Genomic DNA, 23,322 nt, shown 5'->3' with positions numbered 1-23,322 from the left:
GCATATTTCCTTCAGTTTAAACAGCTCATGTGGTGACTGTGATAGTGGAAGCCATTTGAAAGCTGAAAAAAGAAAGCTAACTTTTCACACCAAGTTATTTCTGCATGGGGACTACTATAGACTACTCTTAAAACTGAGGAAAGAGGTAACGAAAAGCAAATGGTTCAGTTAAATTTTCAAGGATTATGCTTGCTTTCTCTCAGTAGACTTTAGATGTGAAACAAATTAAGTAAATGTTGTTTTCCCCTTCATAAGTCTCATTCAAGGCAGATGGGAGTTTTGCATAAGGTGGAATCTGAAAATATTGGCTGTGCATTTAATAAAATTCTGATTTGCATCCAAAGATGCAAGCCATTAGTTAAAAAAAACCCAACAACACCACAAAAAATAACCCAACAAAAAGCCTCCACATTGTGTGGAGCTTTTTTAATTGCAAAGTTAGTAGTTTATTATGCACAATAAAGTAACCACAGCATGTTATCCTGTATTAACGGGTTACATTTTATATTCAGGTATCTGTATCACTGTGTTTTAACAGTTGCCAGCTAGTGAGACCTGACCTGGATTTAACAAAATAAACAGATTACAGATGCATGAGATTAAAATCAATGATTTAAAGTAACATTTTGTTTCTATTGATGTAAATTGAAGACTTCCAGTGGAATTTGGTGCACCATACCTAGGAGCTGTACTTAGTAGTCATTTAGGTATTGCAATCATAGCCTTATTTTAAAGTCACTTTTAAAGCTACCGTAACCTACACCCCTGTGGTGATGCTTCTTTCTCTGTTCTCTATCCCTTCCTTTCAGAAGACTCAGGAGTACAGGTTGGAAGTGCACAAATCTCAACTGTCACTAAATGTTTACCTTTTGTTCGCTTTCTTGTGTATTTTAGCTGGAATCAGGTTTCCTCTTGCATGCTAATAGTAGTAGTGTCCCCTTAAGGCAGGGGAATTGCATTCCCTCCCTTGTCTTGAGAGTGGGACTTGAGGCAAAGCCGACTCTGGTGATAAGATGCCTGCAGACAGCCGTTGAAATCAGCCTGGCATGGGTGAGTGATCGCTTAACTCGTGCACAATGGGAACAGAGGTGAAATCGGGCTGTATCCATCCAGTGCAGCCCTGTACTCAAATGAAATGATTGTAGAAAGGGGGAAAAAAAAAAAAAACAAACCCAAGCAAGCACACCATCTGTAATCAGCGTGGGAGTTGCTCCTGCAGTGAGGAACCAGCTTGGGTGTGATAAAAGTAATATAAGTGCCTGGTCTTCTGAAACAAACTTTTTATAAGACTTTGGCCATGCTTCTGCCATCAGTTCAGCTTATGAGGCATGATATTAAGTAGTAGGAGAATCATCTAACCCTAGCGCCTAAAACAGTGGTATTGCTTGGCAGCGGTGATTTGAAGCTTGTACCAACCACTCTTCTGTCTTGCAAACTCAATTTATACTCTAATACTGAGGACTGCAGGGGCCTTATGTTGTTCCCAAGGCTGCTGCCTCTTAAAGTCATTCCTCCCTACAGCAAGCGGGAGACCAGCACTGGCCAAAGCCACGTTGTGGTGTCAAGGGATGGTTAATAAAAGGCTTTGAACAAATGCCATTAGAGCCTCTCCTCCGAGGATGCTGAGCACAGCTTGCACCGCTCCCATGTGTATAAACTGTGTGTGATCCTGACTGCTGACAGGAGGCCGGTCATTGACTGCTGCAGGAGAAGCATTTCCTTGCAACTGCCTTTTTTTTTTTTTTTTCCTTTTGATCTTTTGTAAAATTTTTGCTTGGGGGGAGAAGCCCTTGTTGTGGGTCAAACCCAGGATAGTCAAACATGCCCTGTCCTCATGTGTTGTTGGTGCGAATACGGGCTGTGTGTGAGCTACTGTTGAGATGTCGCTCCTGTGCTGAGGAAGCGTCAGGATTTCAGGGAGTCTTTACAAACTTCTTCTTTTTAGTGAATCCAAAAACGCTAGTGACTTACACAGCCAGGAAGTGAAAATATTTTTCTAGTTGACATCATTGCAGTGTAATTATTCCTGACAACACAGCAGTTTTCCTGTTGGCTAGTGAAGTTTTTACAACTGAAACTCTTCTTCTTGTGCCCCTAAATAATATCAATCTCTTTATTTTTTTAATGTAGCTGGAATTTTTATTATCTTCTCTAAGGACTGGAATTATTGTTGTTTGCCCCTGTTTTCTCCTGATTCACCTGTCTTGAAAGTTTGCATGCAGTAAGCAGCTGTTGGCTTTGCATCACAAATTGTGTTGTTTGCACCTTTCTACTGATGGTATAAAGAGCAGTTGGAGGCGGAAAAACCTTCTGCTAGGGGCACTGACTTAGTCTACGGATGGAGTACAGTACATGAAGTTCTCTGCCTGCAGTGTGAATTTGTCACAGATTGCACCAAAGGATTTTCTTTGCTCTTGACCCAGTCTGCTGAAGTAACTCTCAAAGCTGTTCCCCGGGCAATTCTTTGTCAAAGATGATGATTCAGCCCAGCTACCTGTGACGGCGATGCAGGCAGGAGCAGTCACTGCACCCCTCGCAATAAGGTCTAGGCTCAATTCTTATCCTACAGGTGAGCATAAGCTGGGGTTCTCTGAGCTGTGAAGCAGCCAAAGAGGAAAAGTGTCTCTGTGTAACTGTGCTCAGTGGCTGAGCAGCAGCGGGTGTTTTGATCCACCCTGGCTTGCGCATCCCTCATGGGAGGGGATTGCTGAAGAGCAGTGTGTTATCCCCAAAATTCTGCAGCTTGAATTGCTAGCCGAGAACTCCTTAAGGAGAAGGATTCCTGCACACCAGGAAAATGAGGGTTATTTGAACCGTTTTGGTTTAGACAGTGTTGAAGTAAGGGATAGGTTATCTTCAGCAGTCCCTGATAGTGCAGAAGTCTAAACACGACTGGAGAAGTTGCAATTGCTCCGCTGCAGCAAGCACTTCGGAGAACCAGGGCAGAAGGTGAGCAGAGGCAGGAGTGCCTCTGGTTCCGCTCCTGAGCGTCAGGCCGGTGACCCTGGACACTTCTTTTTGTCTCCATCTCTGGTGGGGCGCGTCCATCCCTCTCTTTGTCTCTTCCCCAGAGAATATTATGTGTGACAGCACCGCGTGACAGTTTCTCTGCTAAGCCTTGGATCTGTGCTAAAGGTTTGTTGCTTTCTAACTCTGAAAATGGGATTAGTCCCCTTTGCCTTACTTCCTTGAATGCCCTTGAATTTCACCTTCTTTCATAATTTTAAACTAGGTTTGCATTCCTGGATGCTAGACTGGTTTGTGAGCAATTGTCCAGGCTTTCTCAGTGAGTCCGTCCTTCCTGCTGTGCCCGTTATGTTAACTGCATTTCGCACAATGGGGAGGAAACGGGTGTGAATTTGGAAAAGCCTGAGATTAGATGCTCTAGTAAAAATTGTTCGGTGTTAGTGGCTCTAAAAGAAATCCACAGGGAACCTACCTCTAACTACTTTTTTATTCAAATTTTGTTTTTTTTTCCCCCCCGAGCTGATTGGTACCAACTGTTTCCCATCAGCAACATTTACTTTATATACCCCTGAGTCCTCCAGGGTCTCAGTCCTGTATATATGTGCGTTAGCAAATTGGAATACAGATTTATTTGCAATTAATGTAAGGCTTTTGAAACCAGAGAGGTAATGAAGCTCAAGCATGTGGCTGTTCTTTGTTTGCTCTTACCTTTTGCATTTTGGATCTGGTTGTGATATTCAGATACAGACAGAATTGGCTTTAAAAAGGGTCATTGGTTGCTACAGTTGCCAAGCTTTCCCCTTTTCTATCTGATCGGACCCTTTCACTGGCTGGGGCAAGTAATTCTGGGCTTGTTTGAGGTGGGAGAAGGAGGAATGGGTGCTTACTGAAGCAAGGTGGTTGGATGTGACAACAGCTAGGAGTGAAGTGGGCATATACCATGTAAACTTGCACATACTTCCAACCCGGCTTTATTTCTAGAGTGTCCTGGAGCTTTTCTGAACCCCACATTGCTCACTGTGTAGATTTTTCCCTAAATCCTGCTGTCGGCCCCATCCTGGCCTCCTGATGTGCAGAGATGTGATGGACCGTGGCTTTTGAAAGTTGAGGCAAAAGTGTATCTTCAGTTTTACTAATTCTTTAAATATGTACATGCAGTGCATAACTTTGTTTGTTCACGTGGGTGTAGACTTCTAAAGCAACAGGAAAAAATTGCTGAAACTATTTCTACTCCAGTAAGGGAAAGGAAGAGTGTTAGCGTGCAAGGTATTCAAATTCTGAATGGAGGCGGCTATGGAAAGTAAGTACTTCTTCTCACAGAAGAGTGAATAAATTTTTAAAAATAAATATCACTAGGGACAAGAATGAGGTTGCTTTTATCTCGTTTCCTTAAGGACGACTCTGGACTTTCCTCTCTTCCATGCCAGCACAGCAGCATTTTAAACTGTACGCTGATGCTGGTCATTTCCCTGAAGTTTTAACTTGCTGTTCTGTTTTATTATGCTTTGTTAGTGGAAACATACTAATGGGTTTCAGTCTCTAACTCTTATTTGTATAATTACAGGAGAATGTTTTACATCTTGGGAATCCCTGGAAACACATGTTTCTGTTCACATTTAACTTTTTTGTTTTTGAATGCAAATAATGGATTGAAACTTCATTGTTGCCTCTTGGTTGGAAGCCTGTTGGCATGTGTAAGAAGCAGCTATTAATTTAGCCTTTCTGTACGGATCAAAGATGCATTTTCATGCTTTATAAGGCTTCCTCAGCCTTGTCCTTTGAATATCGTCTACTGCAATTCTACTTGCAGTGATTTTATGCATTTGTTACGCAGCAACTAAGATCTGCTGTGGAATAGGCGCACGTGAACGTGCCACCTCTTTCAGAAGAGGCCATGTGTAAGGCACTGACAGGTCATTAAACTTGCTGCTGCTGTCTACACTGTTAGTTGTTTTGCCGCAAAATGCTTGAAGCATAGCAGTTCCTTAAGGTCAGCATCCCTTTATATACCACGTAGCTATCTCAATAACTTAAGCACTAATTACCCACAGAGTATTAGGTACCTCCCCAGCAGGTGAAAAAAAAAAAATGAGATGCACAGAAAATAAACAATTAATCCAGTGCGGCTGAAAAAAATCCGAAGGGCTCAGAACACATGCACTAAAGAGCGTATCTGACCCTCTCTTTCTGAACAGGCAGCACGTCTTGCTTACCTACCCAGCTTCTGCAGGTTGGTTTAGATTGATGACATGCCAGCGATGACATTTGCTTCAGGATAACTTTGTGTCCCAGAGGCTTCAGTTATACAAGATAGGAGTGATCACTCTGTGGTTTTTGCCTGGCCTCCTTAACCTATCCATGATAAGCTTTTAATGTTTACGACGGATAAATGAGTGTACAGCTCAGCTTGCAGACTTGGTCCTGTGCCCATTGCGCGCTCTCGTTGTTAGCAGTTGTGTCACACTGTTTACCTCTCTTCCTTAGATTGAAGTTGCCCCAGGGTTTCGGTGGAGCAGAAGGTGCGTGTATCTTCTTTTGCAAACTTTGTGTTTTTAAAAAGCTGTGTAAGATCCTTGCTTGCATAATGAAACTTTGCTGGAGAGTAAGTGGAACTTCTCAAGAAGTTGGTAGGGGGTATTCTAAAGGACGGGGAATGGCTGGAGACAATTCTTTATCTGTCTATCTATCTATATTCCCCTGTTAAGATTCATCACCAAGTCTTTCCACAGGTTTCTTCCTTTCCCTCTGTTCAACAGCAAGGAATACAGGGCCTTCGAATGACAAGACTAATGAAGAATGCGGTGTCTAAGGGGTCTGTCTTGTTCTGAAGCCAAGTTTCCCAGCACAGTCCTTTTAAGGAAAAAGACATAATAAAAGACAAAATGTCCCTGTAGAATCTTTTGCCTCAAGTAACTGCTGAAGTGTGGAGAGGGGTTGCAAGGTCATTGGTTTTACTCTATTTCTACCAAAAGTATTAAGTTTTCAGGCTTTGGCAGAATTGGATACCATGTGGTCCGTTCTGGCTCAGCCTGGGAGTAGTTTTGTGTTGGAGTAACTATAGCCTGGAAAATAGGTTGACTCAAATCTATTCAGTGATGATATATTTCTTCATTTGAACCCTTAGAAAAAGGACGAATGCACTCCGGTGGAGTCTTACTTTTAGTAATAAAGTTCCTGCCTTAGAAAGGATAAACTGTTCGGCTATTCTGCTATACTTTTCCAAGCTTCCTTTTCATGATGCTTTCACACGTTTTTTTTCTATTACTTCCCTTGTATGATTGGAAAATGAATGACTGAAGGTCAAAGCTTCGCAGCCAAGAGCTGCTTCATGTGTTCTCTTTGTGCTTAGTCAAAATTAATTCAGTTGTATTGCAGTAAACTATAAAACTCAGATTTTATTCTGATTTATGGAGGGAAACAGTGGGCATGGTTGTGTCAGCCTCCTTGAACTGGTGCATCTGAAGTGAAATGAAATAAGTTTGTGGTAGCACAGTAATTGCACTGCATTTGAATTTGATTTCAAGAAGGATTTTTAAGGATTTAGAAATAGCTTTCTGTAGTGATGTTGATGCTGGAGATGTCTTTTGACAGTAGTAAAGCCTTGCATGTGAAGTTGCTTTTGAAAGGTGTATCTGTGCTGTTAAGTATGTGCCATTAAGGCACTCTGAATGAGGAAGCAGATGCCCAGCAGTCTTGTTTCAGTATCATTGTAGTTGCTTTCCTTTCTTGACACCTACGGAAAAGCCAGGTCCCACTTCTTTTATTTAATTTCATGCTTAGGTTATGGGGGAGTCAAATTGCGGTCTCGGTGTTTCAGTCGCTCCCATTTCAGGATTCCAAATGATTTGCAGTCAGCTGTTGGAGAAATAAAACAGCACAGCAAACAGACCTGCAATACCTTTCCAGGGTAAATGTTTTCTGTGTGTTCTGTAGTTGTGTAAATAGGGCCATTAGGCCAGTAAATGACATATCCAGTTTCACATGGGAAGTTTATTTTAGATTATGGTTTTCTGCTCCAGAGTCTCATACACAATACCGTCATCTCTCTCTGAACCATGCCTCCTGGGTATGTTTTTTTCTGCTTTTGACACTTCTGGCTGCATATAGATGTTTTCCAGTTTATGTATCTGTCATACCTACAGTTCTGGTTTTTTTTCAGTCTACCCTGCATGATTGGGAAAGGTGTTGTCTCCGATACCTGGATACAGTTCCGTTTTCAGTCCAGTAGCTTTTTCTCCCCCTTTTTTGGGCTACAGTGATGGCAATCCATTTAAACAAACTCTAGAAACACTGTGTAATCAATTGCTGGCTCGTGATCATACTGTGACTTCCTCCAACTGGAATACAAATATTTTAGAAAAGTTTAAACCTCTTCCAGACTGGTTAGGTGGGATTATTATTGTACCTGCCTTTAAAATTGTTAAATCAAAACACATAAAGTCGGATGACTAGTCCAAAGTCAGAACCTGTCTAACAGTGAGGATTCCGGTCCCCTGTGCTTCAGACCGTGCCACTTTCTCCATGTTGTTGCTCTTCTGAGCAGTATGGGGTTTGCAAACGGGCCTTTTCATCCCCACGCAGTGGTTGCTTTCTCAGGTGAACAGTTTATAAATTGACCAGAACCTCCCCGGGTAACCTCTACATGTGGGATTACTGTTGCCTATTTAGGTAATCTGCTAACCCCGGCACTATTCATGTTAAAGTTCTTGGATAATGACTAAGTGTTACAGTCTTTCTACTTGCTGATATAATCTGTACATTGTAAAAGTTAGTGCAACACTAAGCTATTTTGATCAGATGCCTAAGGCAAAAGTACACGTTCTGTGCCAGGAATATGAAGAGTATTTTAGACACCTGGAACTACATTCACATATTTGAACACTCATAACCCTTCTTGGCATCGCTTCAGCAACTGAACCTTCGTAACTTTAATAGTAGTCTTTTTATACCCAACATAAAAGAAATTAAAACTCTAAAAGTAATAGAATTTGGCAAAATAAATGGTAACAAATAATAAAACTGGAGTAACTTGAAAGTGAGAGGTCTTTTTCTGATAATCTGCAGTTTTAAGATGACTGCTTTTGAGGAGAGCCTGTGGGGGAGGAGAAAAATCAGTAAAATTGTTTCATTTAGGTCATACAGACTCTTTTTGCTTTGCTTACTTTTGCATCACAACAGGTGAGAAGGAAATGAGCCTAAACAGTAAAAAGGCTTCAGTTGTGGAGTTAATGGTCTGACATGGAGGTGGTGTTTTCAGCTGCGAAGGGACTAACCATTCCTCAAGTGACAGGAAGGCTCACGAGAAGTATTTGAATTTGACCAGCTTTTGAACCTAATCCACTATTACTGAATTACCTCCCTTTCAGCTGCATAATTTAGCAGTGGAACTGGAGAAGTCTTTTTTTTTTTTTTTAAGACTTTCCTCTTCTCTCCAGGGGAGCGGCTGACAAGACTCCACTGGTTTCGTCACACATGTCCTCTGTGGGGATAGCAAAGGGCTTCTTGCTGGTGCTTCAGGTTCGAGATGGCTGAATGTACCGGTAATAGAGAGCGCACCGTATTCTACAGACGAACGATCCTAAAAGAGTTTGAGAGCTTGTATGCTTTTCGTGTAACAAATAACTAATACTGAGGCGCTGGACTTAAACTGGAGCAGAAATTTCAGCCATTCATCTGAAGCAGAAGTGTTACTGGAGGAACAAGAAGTTAAAAATGTTTTTCTTAGTATGTAATGTGATGAATTTTTCATGCTGCGTCTTCAGATTTGGGCACAGATTTGAGACCCAAGAATCAAGTAAGCGTGAATTGCCTTTCTGGATGTCAGAGTTTAGAGAGGCCTTGAGATGAGGCTTTGAACGGATAAAATAGCATATGTACCAGTTATTTCTAGGCTGTCTAATGCCTAGAAAATGCCTGAAAAGCAATTGGGGCGTTGCTGGAACCAGAAGGAAAATGTGAAAAGTCCTTATCCCCAGAACCTGGTAAAACATTTCAAAAGAACAAAGACATCTGGCAGAAACCTTTCTGTAAGCAGGTTAATGAGGTATTTAAATTGTGCCCACAAAAACTTAAAAGAAGGTGAACCGAAAGACAGCAAATATGGAAGGCTAATAGATTTATCTGGAAGAGCTACTGTTGACCAGAAATTGGGGTTACCAGGTGTCAATTTGCCAGCTATCTCACTTAATGTAGGAGAAATGAAAAGGACCAGATTGTTGCTCACATCTCTTTTTTTTTTCTAATTTCTTAAAAAAAAAAAAAAAAAGAGGGGGGAAAAAAAGAGAGATTCTAATGCAAAATTATGAAAAAGGGATAAAATGGAAGTGGGATAAAAGCAAGCGGTGCGAATGGGATAAAATGGCATCCGTAGCATTCTGTATCGTGTGCCAGTGAGGCGCTCCCAAATCATATTGATAGCTATGCTCATTGGGCATACTGGAATTTATGTCCCTCTCTGTGACTTCAGGATTTTATTAGAAAAGTTACCGTCAAAGCTGAACTATTAATGTCGGAAGTAGGCCTGCTTCCCTTGATTGTGCTATGGAAGTAATCTTTTTGGGGAGGGGTGGGGTGCGAAGAAGGACGTTCATAGTGTTTTAAAGGCAAATGAATTTGTCTCATGAATTGAAACAGTATAATCCCACATAACTGTTTTGTCCCTGGACTAATATATTAATCCAGGGGTTGTTCTTGTTACGGAGGCTGCTTGCCTTTGCCATCTGTTGCCATTCAGCCTCTCCAGGTGGCAACTGCCTGCTGGAGGAGGGCTTTCTTTTACTCCATCCCTGTTCCTGTCACCCTCTTGTTCGAGATGCCTAACCTTTTACAGCTCTGTTCCTGGAGAAAGAGTAAAACTGCACTGTTCCAGTAGTACGTGTATACAAGTATTGCAAATAGGGTTATGACTCAGCCTTTCCCCAGAGACTTAGTGGTGGAGTGAAGGCGGGGGGGGAACAAAACAGCCACAGACCAAAAGTGCTTAGAATTTCCCATCCTTAAGTCAGGCATCCTTGTAATTAAACAGAGTTGAGAGATGAATCAATGTACAAAAATGCAGAGCTGCTCGTGATTGTTGGAGGTACGGGGGGAATGGCAGGGATAGTACAGGGACTGCAGTAATCCTTTGGAGACATAGCAGGCTCAGCATTAACAGAGATCCAGTGCCAGAGACATCACGCTTTCGAGAACAGAAGAGATGCCAAAAAGCTCTGTTTGGGCAAGAGGATACTGAAGGGAGAGCCTTAGGGGGAATGGATCCTTGCCCAGTGAGCACAACCCCTGTCCCCACTGTAACCTTGATGCTGGAGGGAGACTTTTCAATTTTAAATATCACATGGACTTTTGGGGGTTTGAACTTTTCTCACAGTAGAGAGTGGATTTTTGCTAATGCTCTTGGCGAAGGAATAGTATTTATCTCCTTGTTTAGTGTTAGAGGGAGCAGACATACTTAATGGAAGGCATAAAAGACAGGAAACAAATCTGAATGTGTGGTAATGTCTGACCTCATTCTGTACCTCACGCGAGGCAGGACCTAGTCAACTGCTGATCAGCTGCAAGCTGGGAGAGTTGCTGGAGGCTGGAAGATTCTTCTAGGAATCAATATGCTAAATATATCAAAGAAGTCATCATGTTACAGAGAGGAACGCTCCTGTTGATTGCTTCTGTGTTGATGAGGTTTGCTGCAAGGTGGCACCATGTGGGGTGGTTTTGTTCCCAATTCAGTCATCTGTTGCCTATGTAATTCAGTCGGAGGTGATGCCGTATTGATTTCTGAGGAGTATATGATCAGGAGTGAAATGGCTAAACTTGTTTCATGTCAGCCACCACATAACCATCAACGTGGACTCCTAGGTAAAGCCAATCTGGAACAAAGCACTTCTGTGTGATAGGCCAAAAAAAGAATTCTGTCCTTTTTAATGATCCAGTCTGCTGAACTTCATCCAGCTCCACCCTTGAAGAGAAAAAAAAAAAAAGAGAACAAGAGTTTTAATGCCTTCTGAAGACATACATATGTCTGCTGAAGACTATTTAATAAACTCTTTTGAAGTTCTTCATTCTTAACCTCCCTCATGGCATTGTGTCAGAAAGCAACACCATTGAGTCTGAATACTAGGCAAATATTCCAGACTAATTTAATCCTTAGGAGTCATGTCTGGGAGGCGGCACACTTACCTCCGTGGAAGTACTGAATTGACAGTGTTGTCCAGTGTGAGAAGCCGAGTACTTATCCAGCCTTGACTGCGCTCGGGTAAAAGCTCTGCTCCCAGTTTTCCCCTTCTGCTTTCAAGACCACCCGCACAACCTCCCGTTCCCAGCCCCTTTGGGCTGCCTTTTAGCCCAAAAACCTCTATGAACAACCTTCCTGCCTGAAATCCTTTGGTAGATGGTAAAGGAAAGCTGAGTGCTGTGAGAAATACTGGCAAGCAGAGCTAGTTTAACTGCTCGGGCACTTTTTTTTTCCTGCTGTACCGGGCTTTAATTGTCTGAAAATACCAAATCATTGTAAGCAGTGCAGAGGACTGAGGAAATAGAAGTCTGACTCCAGCATTTCCAGGGTATAGCCCTGGAACTACTTTTCAAGAGCAAATATTAATTTCATCTGGAAAGCATGAATCAGCTGGAAGGGAATCTAATGATGAAGGTAAATGACTGTTCCGTTTTGCACTTTTTTTGTGAAAAATAATCTTGTGGTTCTAAGCTCTGAAGAGAATAGCACTGAGCTCAGTTGCACGTGTTTTCCATCGATTGGTTGGTAGGAAAAAAAAAAGGACTCTGTTGGTATGTGCCTCCTTGAAAAGTGAGTATGTTATAAAATGAGTGTACATAGTTCTATGTATAGCATCGTGATGGTTTTTCTAGCAATTTAGCTATTCATCAAGTGTAAATAGGTGGCTGTTCACTTCAGCTGGTGCTTTAGGAATTGGTGAGTAAACTCTCTGTGGAATAAAACCCAGGCAGTTTGCAAACAGCCTGAGCTTCCAGCTACTGGCTAAACTGAAGAATCCTAAGTGTGAAATGCACTGTGAAAACATTTTTGCCAGTGAAATGTGTGTTGTCCTGGTGGGAAGAAAGGTTCTGAGAAATTGCTTCTTGGCAGTTCAGAGAGTGTAGGTGTCCGGTCCCCACGCAGTTGCCGGAGATGCCTGTAAAGCTCTGCCTGCTGTGAAATAGATTTTGCTGTTTAGGTACTTGAAAACTCTTAGGTGTTTTGTGCTGTAACACCAAATGTTCCACATAACCTGCCACGTGTCTGCATATCAAAACAGAGAAAACTAAATCTTGTGCTTTAAATGTACGTAGCGTATACACCAAAGCACTAGGAAGCGTCACCACGTTCAGGAGGATCGAGGAAAGATGTAGAAAGCAAGTTGGAGGCTTGAATGTCAGTGTTCATACGTTGTTTTATGTTGTCTTACTGCAGGTGTCTGAAAACAATACTTGAAGTTATAGAAAGCAACCGATTAAAATCATATTCTGTGAAAATGTGACTGTGGGTAGTTTCCACTAAAACCAGTTGAATGTTTTGAGGTTATAAGAGCTGGTGTCAGTTAAGGAGAAGAATGAATTTGTGGTGAAAGACTTGGAGTCAGGAGGATGAGGCTTGTTCCTGGCTCTGCAACGCATTTCCCATGTGACTCTGAAAGTCACAAAATCCTGGTGTTGCAGTTTCGTATTCTTACTGTGGGGATAGTAGCCTTTTTAGAGGCACGGTAACAGCTTTACAATTAATTAAACATTAATACCTTACATCCAAGGTCTCTGATGGAAATTCTGGCGCTGTCATCTGAAAACAGTTGCCAAAGTCAGCATAGCTTTTTAGGTATCCTGAGGAGGTTACTTAATTTTAGTTGCATGTTTAACAAAACAAAAACAAAACACCCCAAAAAACAACAAACAAACCCAGACCTCAAAGCTGGGGGGGTAGGGGGTGTCTTTGGACATACACACATTATTCCCCATATTCCAGTGACCTTGACTGCAAATGATAGTGCCTTTTGAGGTGAGTTTGAGGTGCTGGTTCTGCCTCAGCTCCTTTTTAATCTACTTATAAAGAACATTTAAAGACCTAAAGATGCTTGTAAATGGGTTTATTTACAGTTCAACTATGTTGCTCTTTTTCTGTGCTGAATCTATTTCCATGGTGCTTTAAAGGACTTTATCATACAGTACAGTTGTCACCGGGGATGGGAAATGTCACTTGGAGTAGAAATTGACAGCGGTAAAATTCCTGTGTTCGTGTAGATTTACTTGAGTGCCATCTCCCATTTCTGACTTGTCACTTAATTTGGCCCGGTCCTCACCTGTGTAGGTGGGCTGCCACCAGCACATACTTGTTACGGCTGTCACCTTGGTTTTTCTTGGTGGGGCTGTTATCGGAGGGAGGTAAGTGTCTCCTGCAGAAGAGAAGCATGAGGAGAGAATTCCTGCTCCTCGTTTCTTTTCACCTTTTCGTTTCCTCTCCCCTCGTTACTCCCCTTTCCCTTTCTGTGTGCCTGTCCTGCCAAGCACTGTCGGGGATAAGAATAAGATGATTTTAAATTGAGGTGGGGGCTGTATTGTCTAGACAATAGACCGCTGTGGAAGGTAGCGGTCTAAATTCTAGGATTCAGCAGGCCTAACATTTCAGCTTTATGCTCTGTTCCTGTATCCTTACAATCTATTTGACATGAAATACTTAGAGGCATAGGAAGCTAGGTTTCCCATCTGCCAAATAAGATTGAACTCGCTATAGCCTTCCTTACCTGTTTAATACGAAGAGTTGCATTTCTTCAGGATCTGTAAAGCATTTAAAGGTCATTGAACTAAAGACCATATAAACGCAGCTGTTGCCAAGATGAATTAACTTGTGCTGCAGGAACAATGAATCCACTTAGGACCTCTGAAACGAAGATAATTTTTTTTTTGTTACAAATTTTGAATCACAGAAAATAGTGGGATGGGGTGGGGAAAAATGCAGAGGTTCATGAGGGAGGCGTGGAGTTTTCTCCCAACTTCATTTCTTAATTTTTTTTGCCTCTCTGCTTGCAGATTCTCACAAACACAAAGATAAACACAAAGACCGAGAACACCGGCATAAAGAGCACAAGAAGGACAAGGAAAAAGACCGGGAAAAGTCCAAGCACAGTAATAGGTGAGGAAAAAGTCCATGAAGTCCTCATAGGCCAAAACACCATTGCACATGCAGTCTTAAGAGAGTTACTCTGATAATATATGAGGACGGAATTGTTACATTTTGAGTGTGGTTTATACGAGTGTAGGTGCTTTAAGCCTAACTTCTGTCATTGCATGCCATTTCCATACGGGTAGCTGAAGTAGTGTATCTTGCAAATGTGAGCCAATGCTAATATATAAAAGATTATTGTAGCTTAGTGTTATTAAAGGCATTGAAAACTAGTTTAACCCCACCTTCATGAAGATTGATCAGTTTTGTTCATAGTCTTTTTTGTGTGTGGTTGCAATTGTTTGTCAGAAACGCGGAGCTCTCTTGAGTGTTGCTATAAACCCCGCTGTTTTAGCATAGATGAACCTGACGTGGCTAATAAGCCCCCTAATAATTAGAAGGGTCTGGAAAGATGGTTATCCAGGATGATGGTGATGGCCTTGGACTGGTACCACAATAGCTGAATATCCCAACACTGTGAGGCAGCGTTACGAACTTCTGCTGGGTTAGATGATGAATTTGAAAGGATTGCATGCTGTTTTGTCTGATGTGATTGATACACTACCCTGCCACTACACGGGGAAGGTGTTACGTGCCGGTCACCTGCCGTATCATCCACAATCGACATAAACACTTACTTACTCTGTGATGACCTGTAGCTCTTGAGGTGGTGGTGAATTCCACGCTCCAGTTGATGCCATCCCCTAGGCTGTGAACTGCAAGAACCAGGATGTGCAGGTTTGTCAGTGGTGATTTGGTGTGATGGAGCACAGGGCCAGCATGTCACACCCAGGGTGTTACTCAGAAAAGCTTTCCTAGTTGTAACTCCTGACATGCAAGAGCCGTGGAGCCACATTGACAGTGAAACTTGAAAAAAAAAAAAAAAAAAAAAAACCCAGTCCCTGGAGGGTAAGTTTCTGTTGTGACACTTGGTGAATGGCAGACAGTGTTTATGCTGTGGCCAAGCAAATGCTATTAACTAATTGCTGTGCAGCTGTGATAACACAATCTAAAAATGAATAAAAAAAGCTTGTGTTAACAATCACTTCTATTAAAAAGAAGACTGGAAAGAAGGAGAGAGTCTGTGCTGAGCAGTGGGTTTGTTTTATTGGGGTCGTGCTTTATTTGACTTTTCTGTGACCTTTTGAGGAGTTATACAACCTTACTGTTCCATAATATGTTTCGGGTTTTTTTTTTTTTTTTTTGAAAGTAAAGGGTCGACAGCAGGGGGGAAAATCTAGGCCAAATAACTTGTAGCATTTACTGGCTTCCACAGCAGAGATGAAATGCTTTGGCCACACTGTTTGCACTCTTCTTTGCTCACATATCTATATTACCTTGATTTCTGATTTTCATTTTCCTGATCTTCAAGCATGCACCCCAAAACTGACGGTCTCACATCTCCAGATGTTCATTGCTTCACTTGAAAAACCATTTTCCTGCAATCTTAGCAAAGTACATCCTTTTGTAAGGAGTAATTTAACCACTATCTTTAAATTTCCAGAATTCATTAATTATTTGACCTTATTTGTGTAGGAGTTGAAAATGGTCAGCGTATTTTTAACTGAAAGAACTAATTATGGCTTATAACTTGAAGCTACACACTACTGATTATGTAAACAATAAATACCAAAACAGTGGAAAGGAGATAAGAATGGCTAATGTGTCTTGTGAGGTGTAGCTCATGAGACGATATGTAATCGTGCTTTATCTTGAAGTAATTCCTTCCTCCCTACAGTGTTGCCTTGAAATCCCTGTGAGAAAGGCTTCGTGTTTTCTAGGCGCTGTGCCTAAAGCTTCCAGTCACTTTCACTTATCTATCAAGTGTTCATTTGTCCTGTGAGCGCAATATATTGCATCTTTGAGTCCCATAATAGGGTACACCTGTGTGGATAGCATGACCGAGTGCATGCATGTGCAGGGGATTTGTCCAAGATGTGTTTTGGGGAGAGATTACATAAAATTGCCCTGCACACCCCTACATGAGGTGGGACTTCACTTCCCCAGGCTGAGTGCACAGCTTGAACAAGTTTTCTACAGTGCGTTTTCTGCCTTTCAAAAATACCACCTTTAAAATGACTGTATCCTGGTGCTGAATCATGAGACCTGGTCTTGAAGGTGGTACTTGGGGAAGATAACGTATGTGGACACGCGTGCTGTGCTCTGGTCGGATCATTCCTGCTCTAAAATCTTCACTGCCCCGTTCATGCTGGGTCATGCACAGGGTACGTGGCTGCTCACTGTGCAAAGCCAGCTGACTTCTAAGATAAACTTTTTCAAGAAATAAATTGACCTTATAATTGAAATGTAAGCATTTCTTCCCCAAGTCCTTTGATTCAGATGTCATCCATGTAATTCCATAAATGTAAGTTGTGTCTGTGAGGATTAGGTTTAGGTAACTATTGTCTTGTGAAGGAGATAGCCGAGCAGCTCGCAACACGGGGGTGGAGGACGATGTGTGGTGAGCAGGGAATTACTTGGAGGAGAGCTGCTGGAAGGACCTGAATGGAGCACGTGCTTGTGGCCAGGTGACTGCCAAGTGTTCCCGTGGAAGGTGTGAGGCCAGGGGCGGCAGAGGCCAGACTGGTGAGTTATGGGACAGGGTGGGGAAGGACTGAAGCAAGCTGAGTTTCAGTTCAGGCTCCGTTACTACAGTCACTGTACCAAAATACCTTCCTGGACAGAACCAAGATGAACAGAGAAGTGTGAATTTTAAGATGATCTATGTGACTGTCCAGTGTCCATCACTTACGGTACTGCCAGGCAGGTGGGCTGCACTGGGGAGGGGGCATTTGATCACTGTGCCATTTTTAATAGCTTTTGATTTTGCCAGCAGTGGGAGGGGAGGAGACTGGAGGAAGGGGCATCTTAAGTGTGTTTAGTTTTTGGATACTGTCTCCTAGGTTGCATACTGCTGGCAGCAACTGGTCAACAGCAAGTTTGCAATACTTTTCTTTTTGTAAAAGAAAACCCCTCTTTAAGTTTGACAGCTCTTTTAAGCCCTTTGCAGTGAGATAAGTGGTCAACCTCTGTGTGGTACAAGAGGGTTTCATGGTCGCTCCCCATCTCATTATAACTTGTAAAGACTCTACTGGGTTGAAGATCTTGGCTTTATAACAAAGTGCCCCTTCCAAAACCCATCCCCGCGGCAGTGCCACCATGTTACTGTCCCTCCACGGTGACCATCCAGCACCTCCCATCTGCAGCAAAATCATCAGCTGAACCCAAGGGCAGGGGACTGCAGCAGACCTCTGAGAGCCTTTGCCCTGCTGAGGGCTCTGCCAGCCGTTTTCGTAGGGGATATTTCTTCACAGAATTTTGAAGGTAAAAATGTGGCAGTTTGTACTGAACTTTTTCCTTTGACAAAGAAAAAGTGAAAAACAGCCATTACTGTAAAATTAAACAAAAGTTAACAAGAATGTGGGATCTTCCAATGGTTTATACCTGTATGGGGAACTTCTAAAGCACTTGATAAGAGTCTGTCACCTATTGCTAGCATTGAAAATGAATGCTTTCGAAAAGTTTATGTTACATTAATAGAATTGCATGTAAATCTTCAGAAAATCTGCTCTGTACTTCAGAAAAGCTGCTGTGTTATTGCGAAAGATGTGCTGGATCTTTGATAATCCTCAAAGAGGTTGAACAGTGCTTGAGCAGAAATCCAAGCTATTGTTGGTGAAACGTGGATTTTTACCTCCGTAGCATTTTACAGAGTGTGTGAAGAGTCCCCTAATTGCCTTCTGAGAAGTACAGTACCGCCGTGGACATTGTACACAGTCAAGAGCGTTGTCTGGTTGTGTTTGAAGCAGATCGTTTTTATGTCCGTCTAACAGTTTTGACGATTTCGTTTCCTGTCCTGTACTCAATAAAAGGCTTTTAAAATAAAACCTGCATCAAGAAGGCAGAACAACCCCAATGCAGGAGAATAAATGTTTCCTGTATCCAGACTCTGAAGGATCTAAACTGCCAAGATAAGTCTCAGAAATACCTAAAATAGATAATTTTGGTTTCATATGGCAGAAGTGTGTGGAGTGGTATGTAAAACTTCTTAATTTTTCTTCTTGCTCTCCTCCTCTCCCACTCACAAGATGACACTTCTGTGTCTTAACCACTCTTTTACAGCTGTAGTAAACTGGGAGAGAACATTTGTATGCCTCAGATCTTCTCCATCACCCCTCAAGGAAAGAAAATGTAAAGCCCACTTAAGAAAAATCTGTGTCAAAGAATAAATCCACATTGCTGTCAAGCAATCTCCATCAAGGAAAGTGTTTTCTTTTGCTCCTTTTCTCAGGCCTGTACTTCCCAATCCCTAAAAGAAAAAAATCTAATACACACCCATTAAATATAAATGTCAGTGGTTTAAAAAAAAATACGAAACTAAACAAATCTGATGTGGCAAGAGGTTTCTGATCTGTGGGAGACAAGCACTTCAAACAAGGAGACCATGTAAAAGAATGGAATAAATGGGGCCTTTGAAGCCAAGACTTGCTAGAGGTTGGTTTAGAAGCATTTGCAGGAACAAGTGTCTTTCTGCCGGGTGTCTCGGGCTTTGTGCAGGGAGTGTGGGCTGCCGGGAGAGCGCGGGGTGTAGGGATGGCTGTGACAGGGACTGGGAGCAAAGAGGCTGCTCTCGCGGCGCTGATCGGTGTTGTCAATGTGACAAGCACCTGAGCCGGAAGAAAAATCTTCTGTCAGATTGCACGTTTCCTCCGTTTTACTAAATCTCTTGTGATCACAGCTTGAGCTGAACAGAAGCGTGGAACACGTAAGGGATTTATAGACCCGATCTTCCCTGGCATCTTTTAAGTTTTATGGTTTTGCTAGGAAAAACACAGATTCCTGGCGTTTGCTAGTCGTGAACAAAGATAAATTTCAGTTCAGGCTCCTTGCACACCTCCTCTGATTTATTATGTGATCCTGAACTTCTAAGAATCGTGGACATTGGGGGCAGGAAGAGGCAGGGATATCTGATGTAAGGAAAAAAAAAGCAGTTTTATAAAAAGATTTTAGCACCCCCTGTTCCCTAGGGTGCGTGGTTTTGTGTTTATTCCCCATTTGAGTGCACAGTTCACCTTGATCAGCTTTCTACTGTGCCGCTGCCTTCCAGTAGTAAAAATTCGTGCCTTTCATTTAGTATACCTCATTCTCGCACATCCGTAGAAAGTGCATGCTAAGCCTGATCCTCATCTACTTTCTAATATTTTTATCAGCTGTTGATTAGTCCAGCTTTTTATCGTGTTCGTCTTGCTGAAGGCTTGATCTATTATCTGTCAAAACTGGTGAAAAGACTGCTTTCAACTCTGGGAAAAGCGGTTTCAGGGTTTTGGTTTTTTTTATTGTATTTCTGAAATCCCAGCAGAAGCAGTGGGGCTCACGTGTTCGTTCCCTGTAATACCATATGATAGCCCTCTACCACTGAGCATAAAATACTGCAAGCCAGCTGAAAACTTGTCCTTCGCTGGTGTGCCTTCTGTGTCTGAAATGCTCCCTGCACAGTCAGCCCTTCCTCGGTATGCGTCAGCCTGAATATGATCACAGTCTTCCATTAATACTGTATTACGTCAAACCGGACAGGGGCTGTGCAACCTGTGCTCTCTGCCTATTGTGTTTTTTAGATTTCACTAAAATCACAGCTCCCTGTTATGTTACGCTTCAGTTGCGTTGCAGCAGCTCCCGAGTAGGCAGGCGAAGCTCCGCTTGCAGCAGGCTCTGGTGCTTGCGAGTAGCAGATTCCCAGTCACGAGCTCGTTACAGCTGAGAAAATGAGAGAGAGGAAATAAGAGACACTTTAGATAAAGCATCCTTCCCAGCTTCTGATTTTGAAGCTGGAATGGAAAGGGCCTGGGAAGGGATTATTAATGTACATAAATGGCACCTGAAGAATGCGGTGTTAAATTACTGCAAAGCTGCTGTAGTTTGAAGACGGAAGCTGCCATCTGCACATCTGCCGTTCTTTGGAAACACTTTCCACTTGTGACTTTCCCATGTGACTGTAGCGTGAGCAGCTGCTGCCAGGTGCCTCTTCTCCCTTCCTCTCCTCCCTCCTGCCCTCCTGCAGGCATCCTCACTGGGAAATGCAGCCATGCCTTCACGAGAAACGCGGCTTCTTGTTTATGGCTTCGTGTGCTTCAGCCTGAGCTCTCCAAGGCCTTCAGATGTCCTTGTTCGCAGTACGACTCTCCGTGGACGGCAGTAAGCAAGCTAGCAAAAAGGCTGTGGTGCTTTAGGAGATACATTTCTACTCATCACCCTTTGTCTGAACCAAGCCACTACCGTGATACACCTGGAGATGATGTAATCCCTGGTTCTGCCTGTGTTAATATGGTGCCCTGCTGTACTTTGTTACCTTTAAACCAGAAACCAACAGTGCAGTTGGTCAGCATTAAGCGCCGTCAGGGGTGTAAAAGTCTGAGTGCCATCGCAGCCATTCAGTGTAACGGTCTGGGTGAAAAGCAAGATTTTATTTTGTCAGCAAAGCTGGGTATTTCTAAAACAGATTGTGAATAACTGTTTTGTCATCCAGTTGTCCTCTCTTCAGGCTAACTTGCGCTGAAGCTTCCCTCTATCTTATGGGGGTTTGCTGTCCTACTTGAGTGCCTTCAAGCTGGCTTGTTGGCAGAGGGGTATGTGCAGCAAAGGGAACAAAGGATCCACAGTGCTCCGAGACATGAATTCAGGAAAAAATTACCTGGGTGCATGCAGCCTTGAGACCTTTTTGCTTGGTTGTGTTTGATTTCTTTAAAGAAAAGTGATTTTTTTTTTTTTTTTTTTTCAGTTTTGAATTGTCTAGGAAGACAGACTTCTGATCTTTAAATTGTTCCCAGTCCCTCCTAATAATAGCTTTGGGGTTGTCTGGAAATAGCTTTCTGATAGAAGGCTGAAACTCCTTCTTCAGGGTAAGGATGGTATCCTGTTGCTCTCTTCTTTTGAGATTAGTGTGGTGGTTAAATCGTGTTCCCCTGGAGGCTCGCATAAGTATCTTAGCCAAATGACAGACCGAAGCTGCTCAGCTTGCTGACCGAGTTAATATCCGAGCAACTTGCTTTGCTTTTGGAGGAAAAAAAATAAAATTACTCTTCTCAGGATTGTTGCTTGAGGCCTTTGTTATCAGCTCATTTCCAAATGAGCTTTTCTGGGAGATGCAGATTTCAGGCCCCCCTAGGGACGAGGGGCACGTGCGTTCAGCGTTACACGTGTCAGAAAGTTTTGGACTGGGTTGTTGAAGTCAGAGCTGTGGTCCAGTGTCTAGAAACACGGAGGGCTGACAGCCTACATACAACAAGTGAAAGAAATTTATGCTTTTTTTTCTTTTTTTTAAATTGGAGCAAGTAGCACATGAAATTAGATTTTTATTTTTTTTTATCCGGGGAGTTTCTTCCATCATATACCAGGAGCAGCAGCAAGCAGGACCTCGGGGCCCAGCCACCAATTTGTTTTGAAAATGAAGCCGCGGAGTGAAACTGGAGACAGAGTTTCCTTGGGTTATCTGAGCCCACATTGCTGTGGTGAGAAATCTCACTGCTCGCTGCAGAGCAAAGGGGAAGGATAGTCTTGTGATTAAAAAAATTTTAAAAAAAAGGCAACTAAGACTGAGTCAGGAATCCAGACTTCTTGATTCTGACTCCGGTGCTGAAAAATCTTAGCTTTAGATTAAAATGTATAGCAGCTTTTCAACGATGGCCGCTTACGCTCTTTCGAGAGGAATGTCATTTGAGCTTCTACTTAAGCAAGCCTAAATTTTGAGCGCTTTTTTTATTCCAGCCATAGTCTGTAACCATTCAACACACACACAGAAATTGTCACTGCTCCTCGAGACCAATGGGATTTTACTTCTTCAGTATTAGCTTTGCAGGTGTAGATTGGTATCTATTGATTTGCTTTTAGACACGTTTTGTGTACATCCCAGGGCTCTACTAATCACATATTTGAAAGCTAGTGCTTTAGGCTGCTAGCAAGAACGAATATGGTGCTTTTGAAAATTTAAACTTTTTTGGTTGGTTGGTTTTTTTGCTATTCCAAACTACCAAGCAACAGACACTGTCATGAACTTTACCTTAACTCCATCAATTGCAGTGCATACCATGCTTTGAAGATGCAAATTGTTGTCTGAGTAAAGCATGTTATTTCAGGTAGGATTTAAATACCAAATAAGAACAAGAAAGAGTCAGAAAATAGACACAAGCAGACTGGCAGAGAACAAAATGGGTCTAAGCCTTGCATGTTTGTTCGTTATGGTCTTTCCTGTATGATGATATACCTTTGTAATCATAAAACTTAAGTCTTTGGCAAATGAGGTACCTAGGATACACGTAACAGTACAAGAGAGTCAGAACTTCCAGACCTTCCCGAGTTTAAAAATTATTAATAATATGTGTGGTATTTGTGCTTTCAGACTGTCAATAAGAATCTAGTTGGAGCAAAGGAAAATGAAATAGGTGTTTTGAGTCTGAGATAGCGATCAGCATGCAGAAACTGGCGTGTCAGATCTGAGCAGGAGCAGCAGGCAGCTCGTGGGTCTCCGAGATCCAGTGTCAGGATGTTCTGTGTATGTGCTCGCATGTCCTGATCACACAGTGTACATAACACGATCTGCTGGGTAAGAATAGTCTGCAGTTGTTGAAACTTCACTCACAGGCAACATGTGGTGCTGTGTGTCTATCTACAAGAATTTCTAGAGTGCCAGTTGCCTTTTAATATTTAGATATTCCTTTACAGTTTTATATGTAGCATAAAGAGGTTGTGAGAGAGTTAAAATGAAACTGGTTTCTCTTCCTACTCATCTCTTTTAATGCGACGCAGTACGTGAACATACCGATTTCCTCCAGAGATGGATTTTCATGCGTTAGCTGCTTGGGCTTGGAAGGCCGGCGTGTATTTATTGGAGTGTGTGCTGCTCCGAGCTTGAATAATTTAGACCTTTTGCAGGTTCAGGTCCATTCGTGCTAGTGTTACGTGAGGCTCTGAAACTCTCCGCGTTGGACTTTACTCTGCAGTTCTTCAGCTGGGTGTAGGTGGTATATTTGTGACTGTGGTTGCCTTCCTCTTAATCACACGCAAGCTTCATGGGAGCTGGTTAATGTGCTGCTTGCTTTCTGTAGCCATCAAACGTCCAGCCCTTCTCCAGTCTGTTTTTTATGATAGATAGAAGACTTGAAGCATGTATTGTTTTTTAAAAATCATGCTCTTAGCTGGCG

The 23,322-nt window shown here is 42.4% G+C and overlaps 1 protein-coding gene across 2 annotated transcripts in view; it reads left to right on the top strand.

Moving 5' to 3' along the window:
* The window catches only part of TOP1 (DNA topoisomerase I), a 70,013-nt gene that overhangs the window by 18,058 nt on the left and 28,633 nt on the right, over positions 1-23,322 (top strand). The window contains exons 1-2 of one of the 2 annotated variants that reach the window (XM_074604730.1): positions 8,665-8,761; positions 13,996-14,098. In XM_074604730.1, the coding sequence (XP_074460831.1) occupies positions 8,680-8,761; positions 13,996-14,098 (185 nt within the window). In that variant the 5' untranslated portion in view covers positions 8,665-8,679. Of the gene's footprint in view, positions 1-8,664; positions 8,762-13,995; positions 14,099-23,322 lie in introns of those variants that run through there. The other variant, XM_074604729.1, reaches the window with a different exon arrangement.

This window comes from Larus michahellis, chromosome 12 (genome assembly GCF_964199755.1).
Source record: "Larus michahellis chromosome 12, bLarMic1.1, whole genome shotgun sequence".
Classification (NCBI taxonomy): domain Eukaryota; kingdom Metazoa; phylum Chordata; class Aves; order Charadriiformes; family Laridae; genus Larus; species Larus michahellis.
The sequence above is the reverse complement of the archived record's forward strand: the minus strand, read 5'-3'. Positions and strand labels throughout refer to the sequence as shown.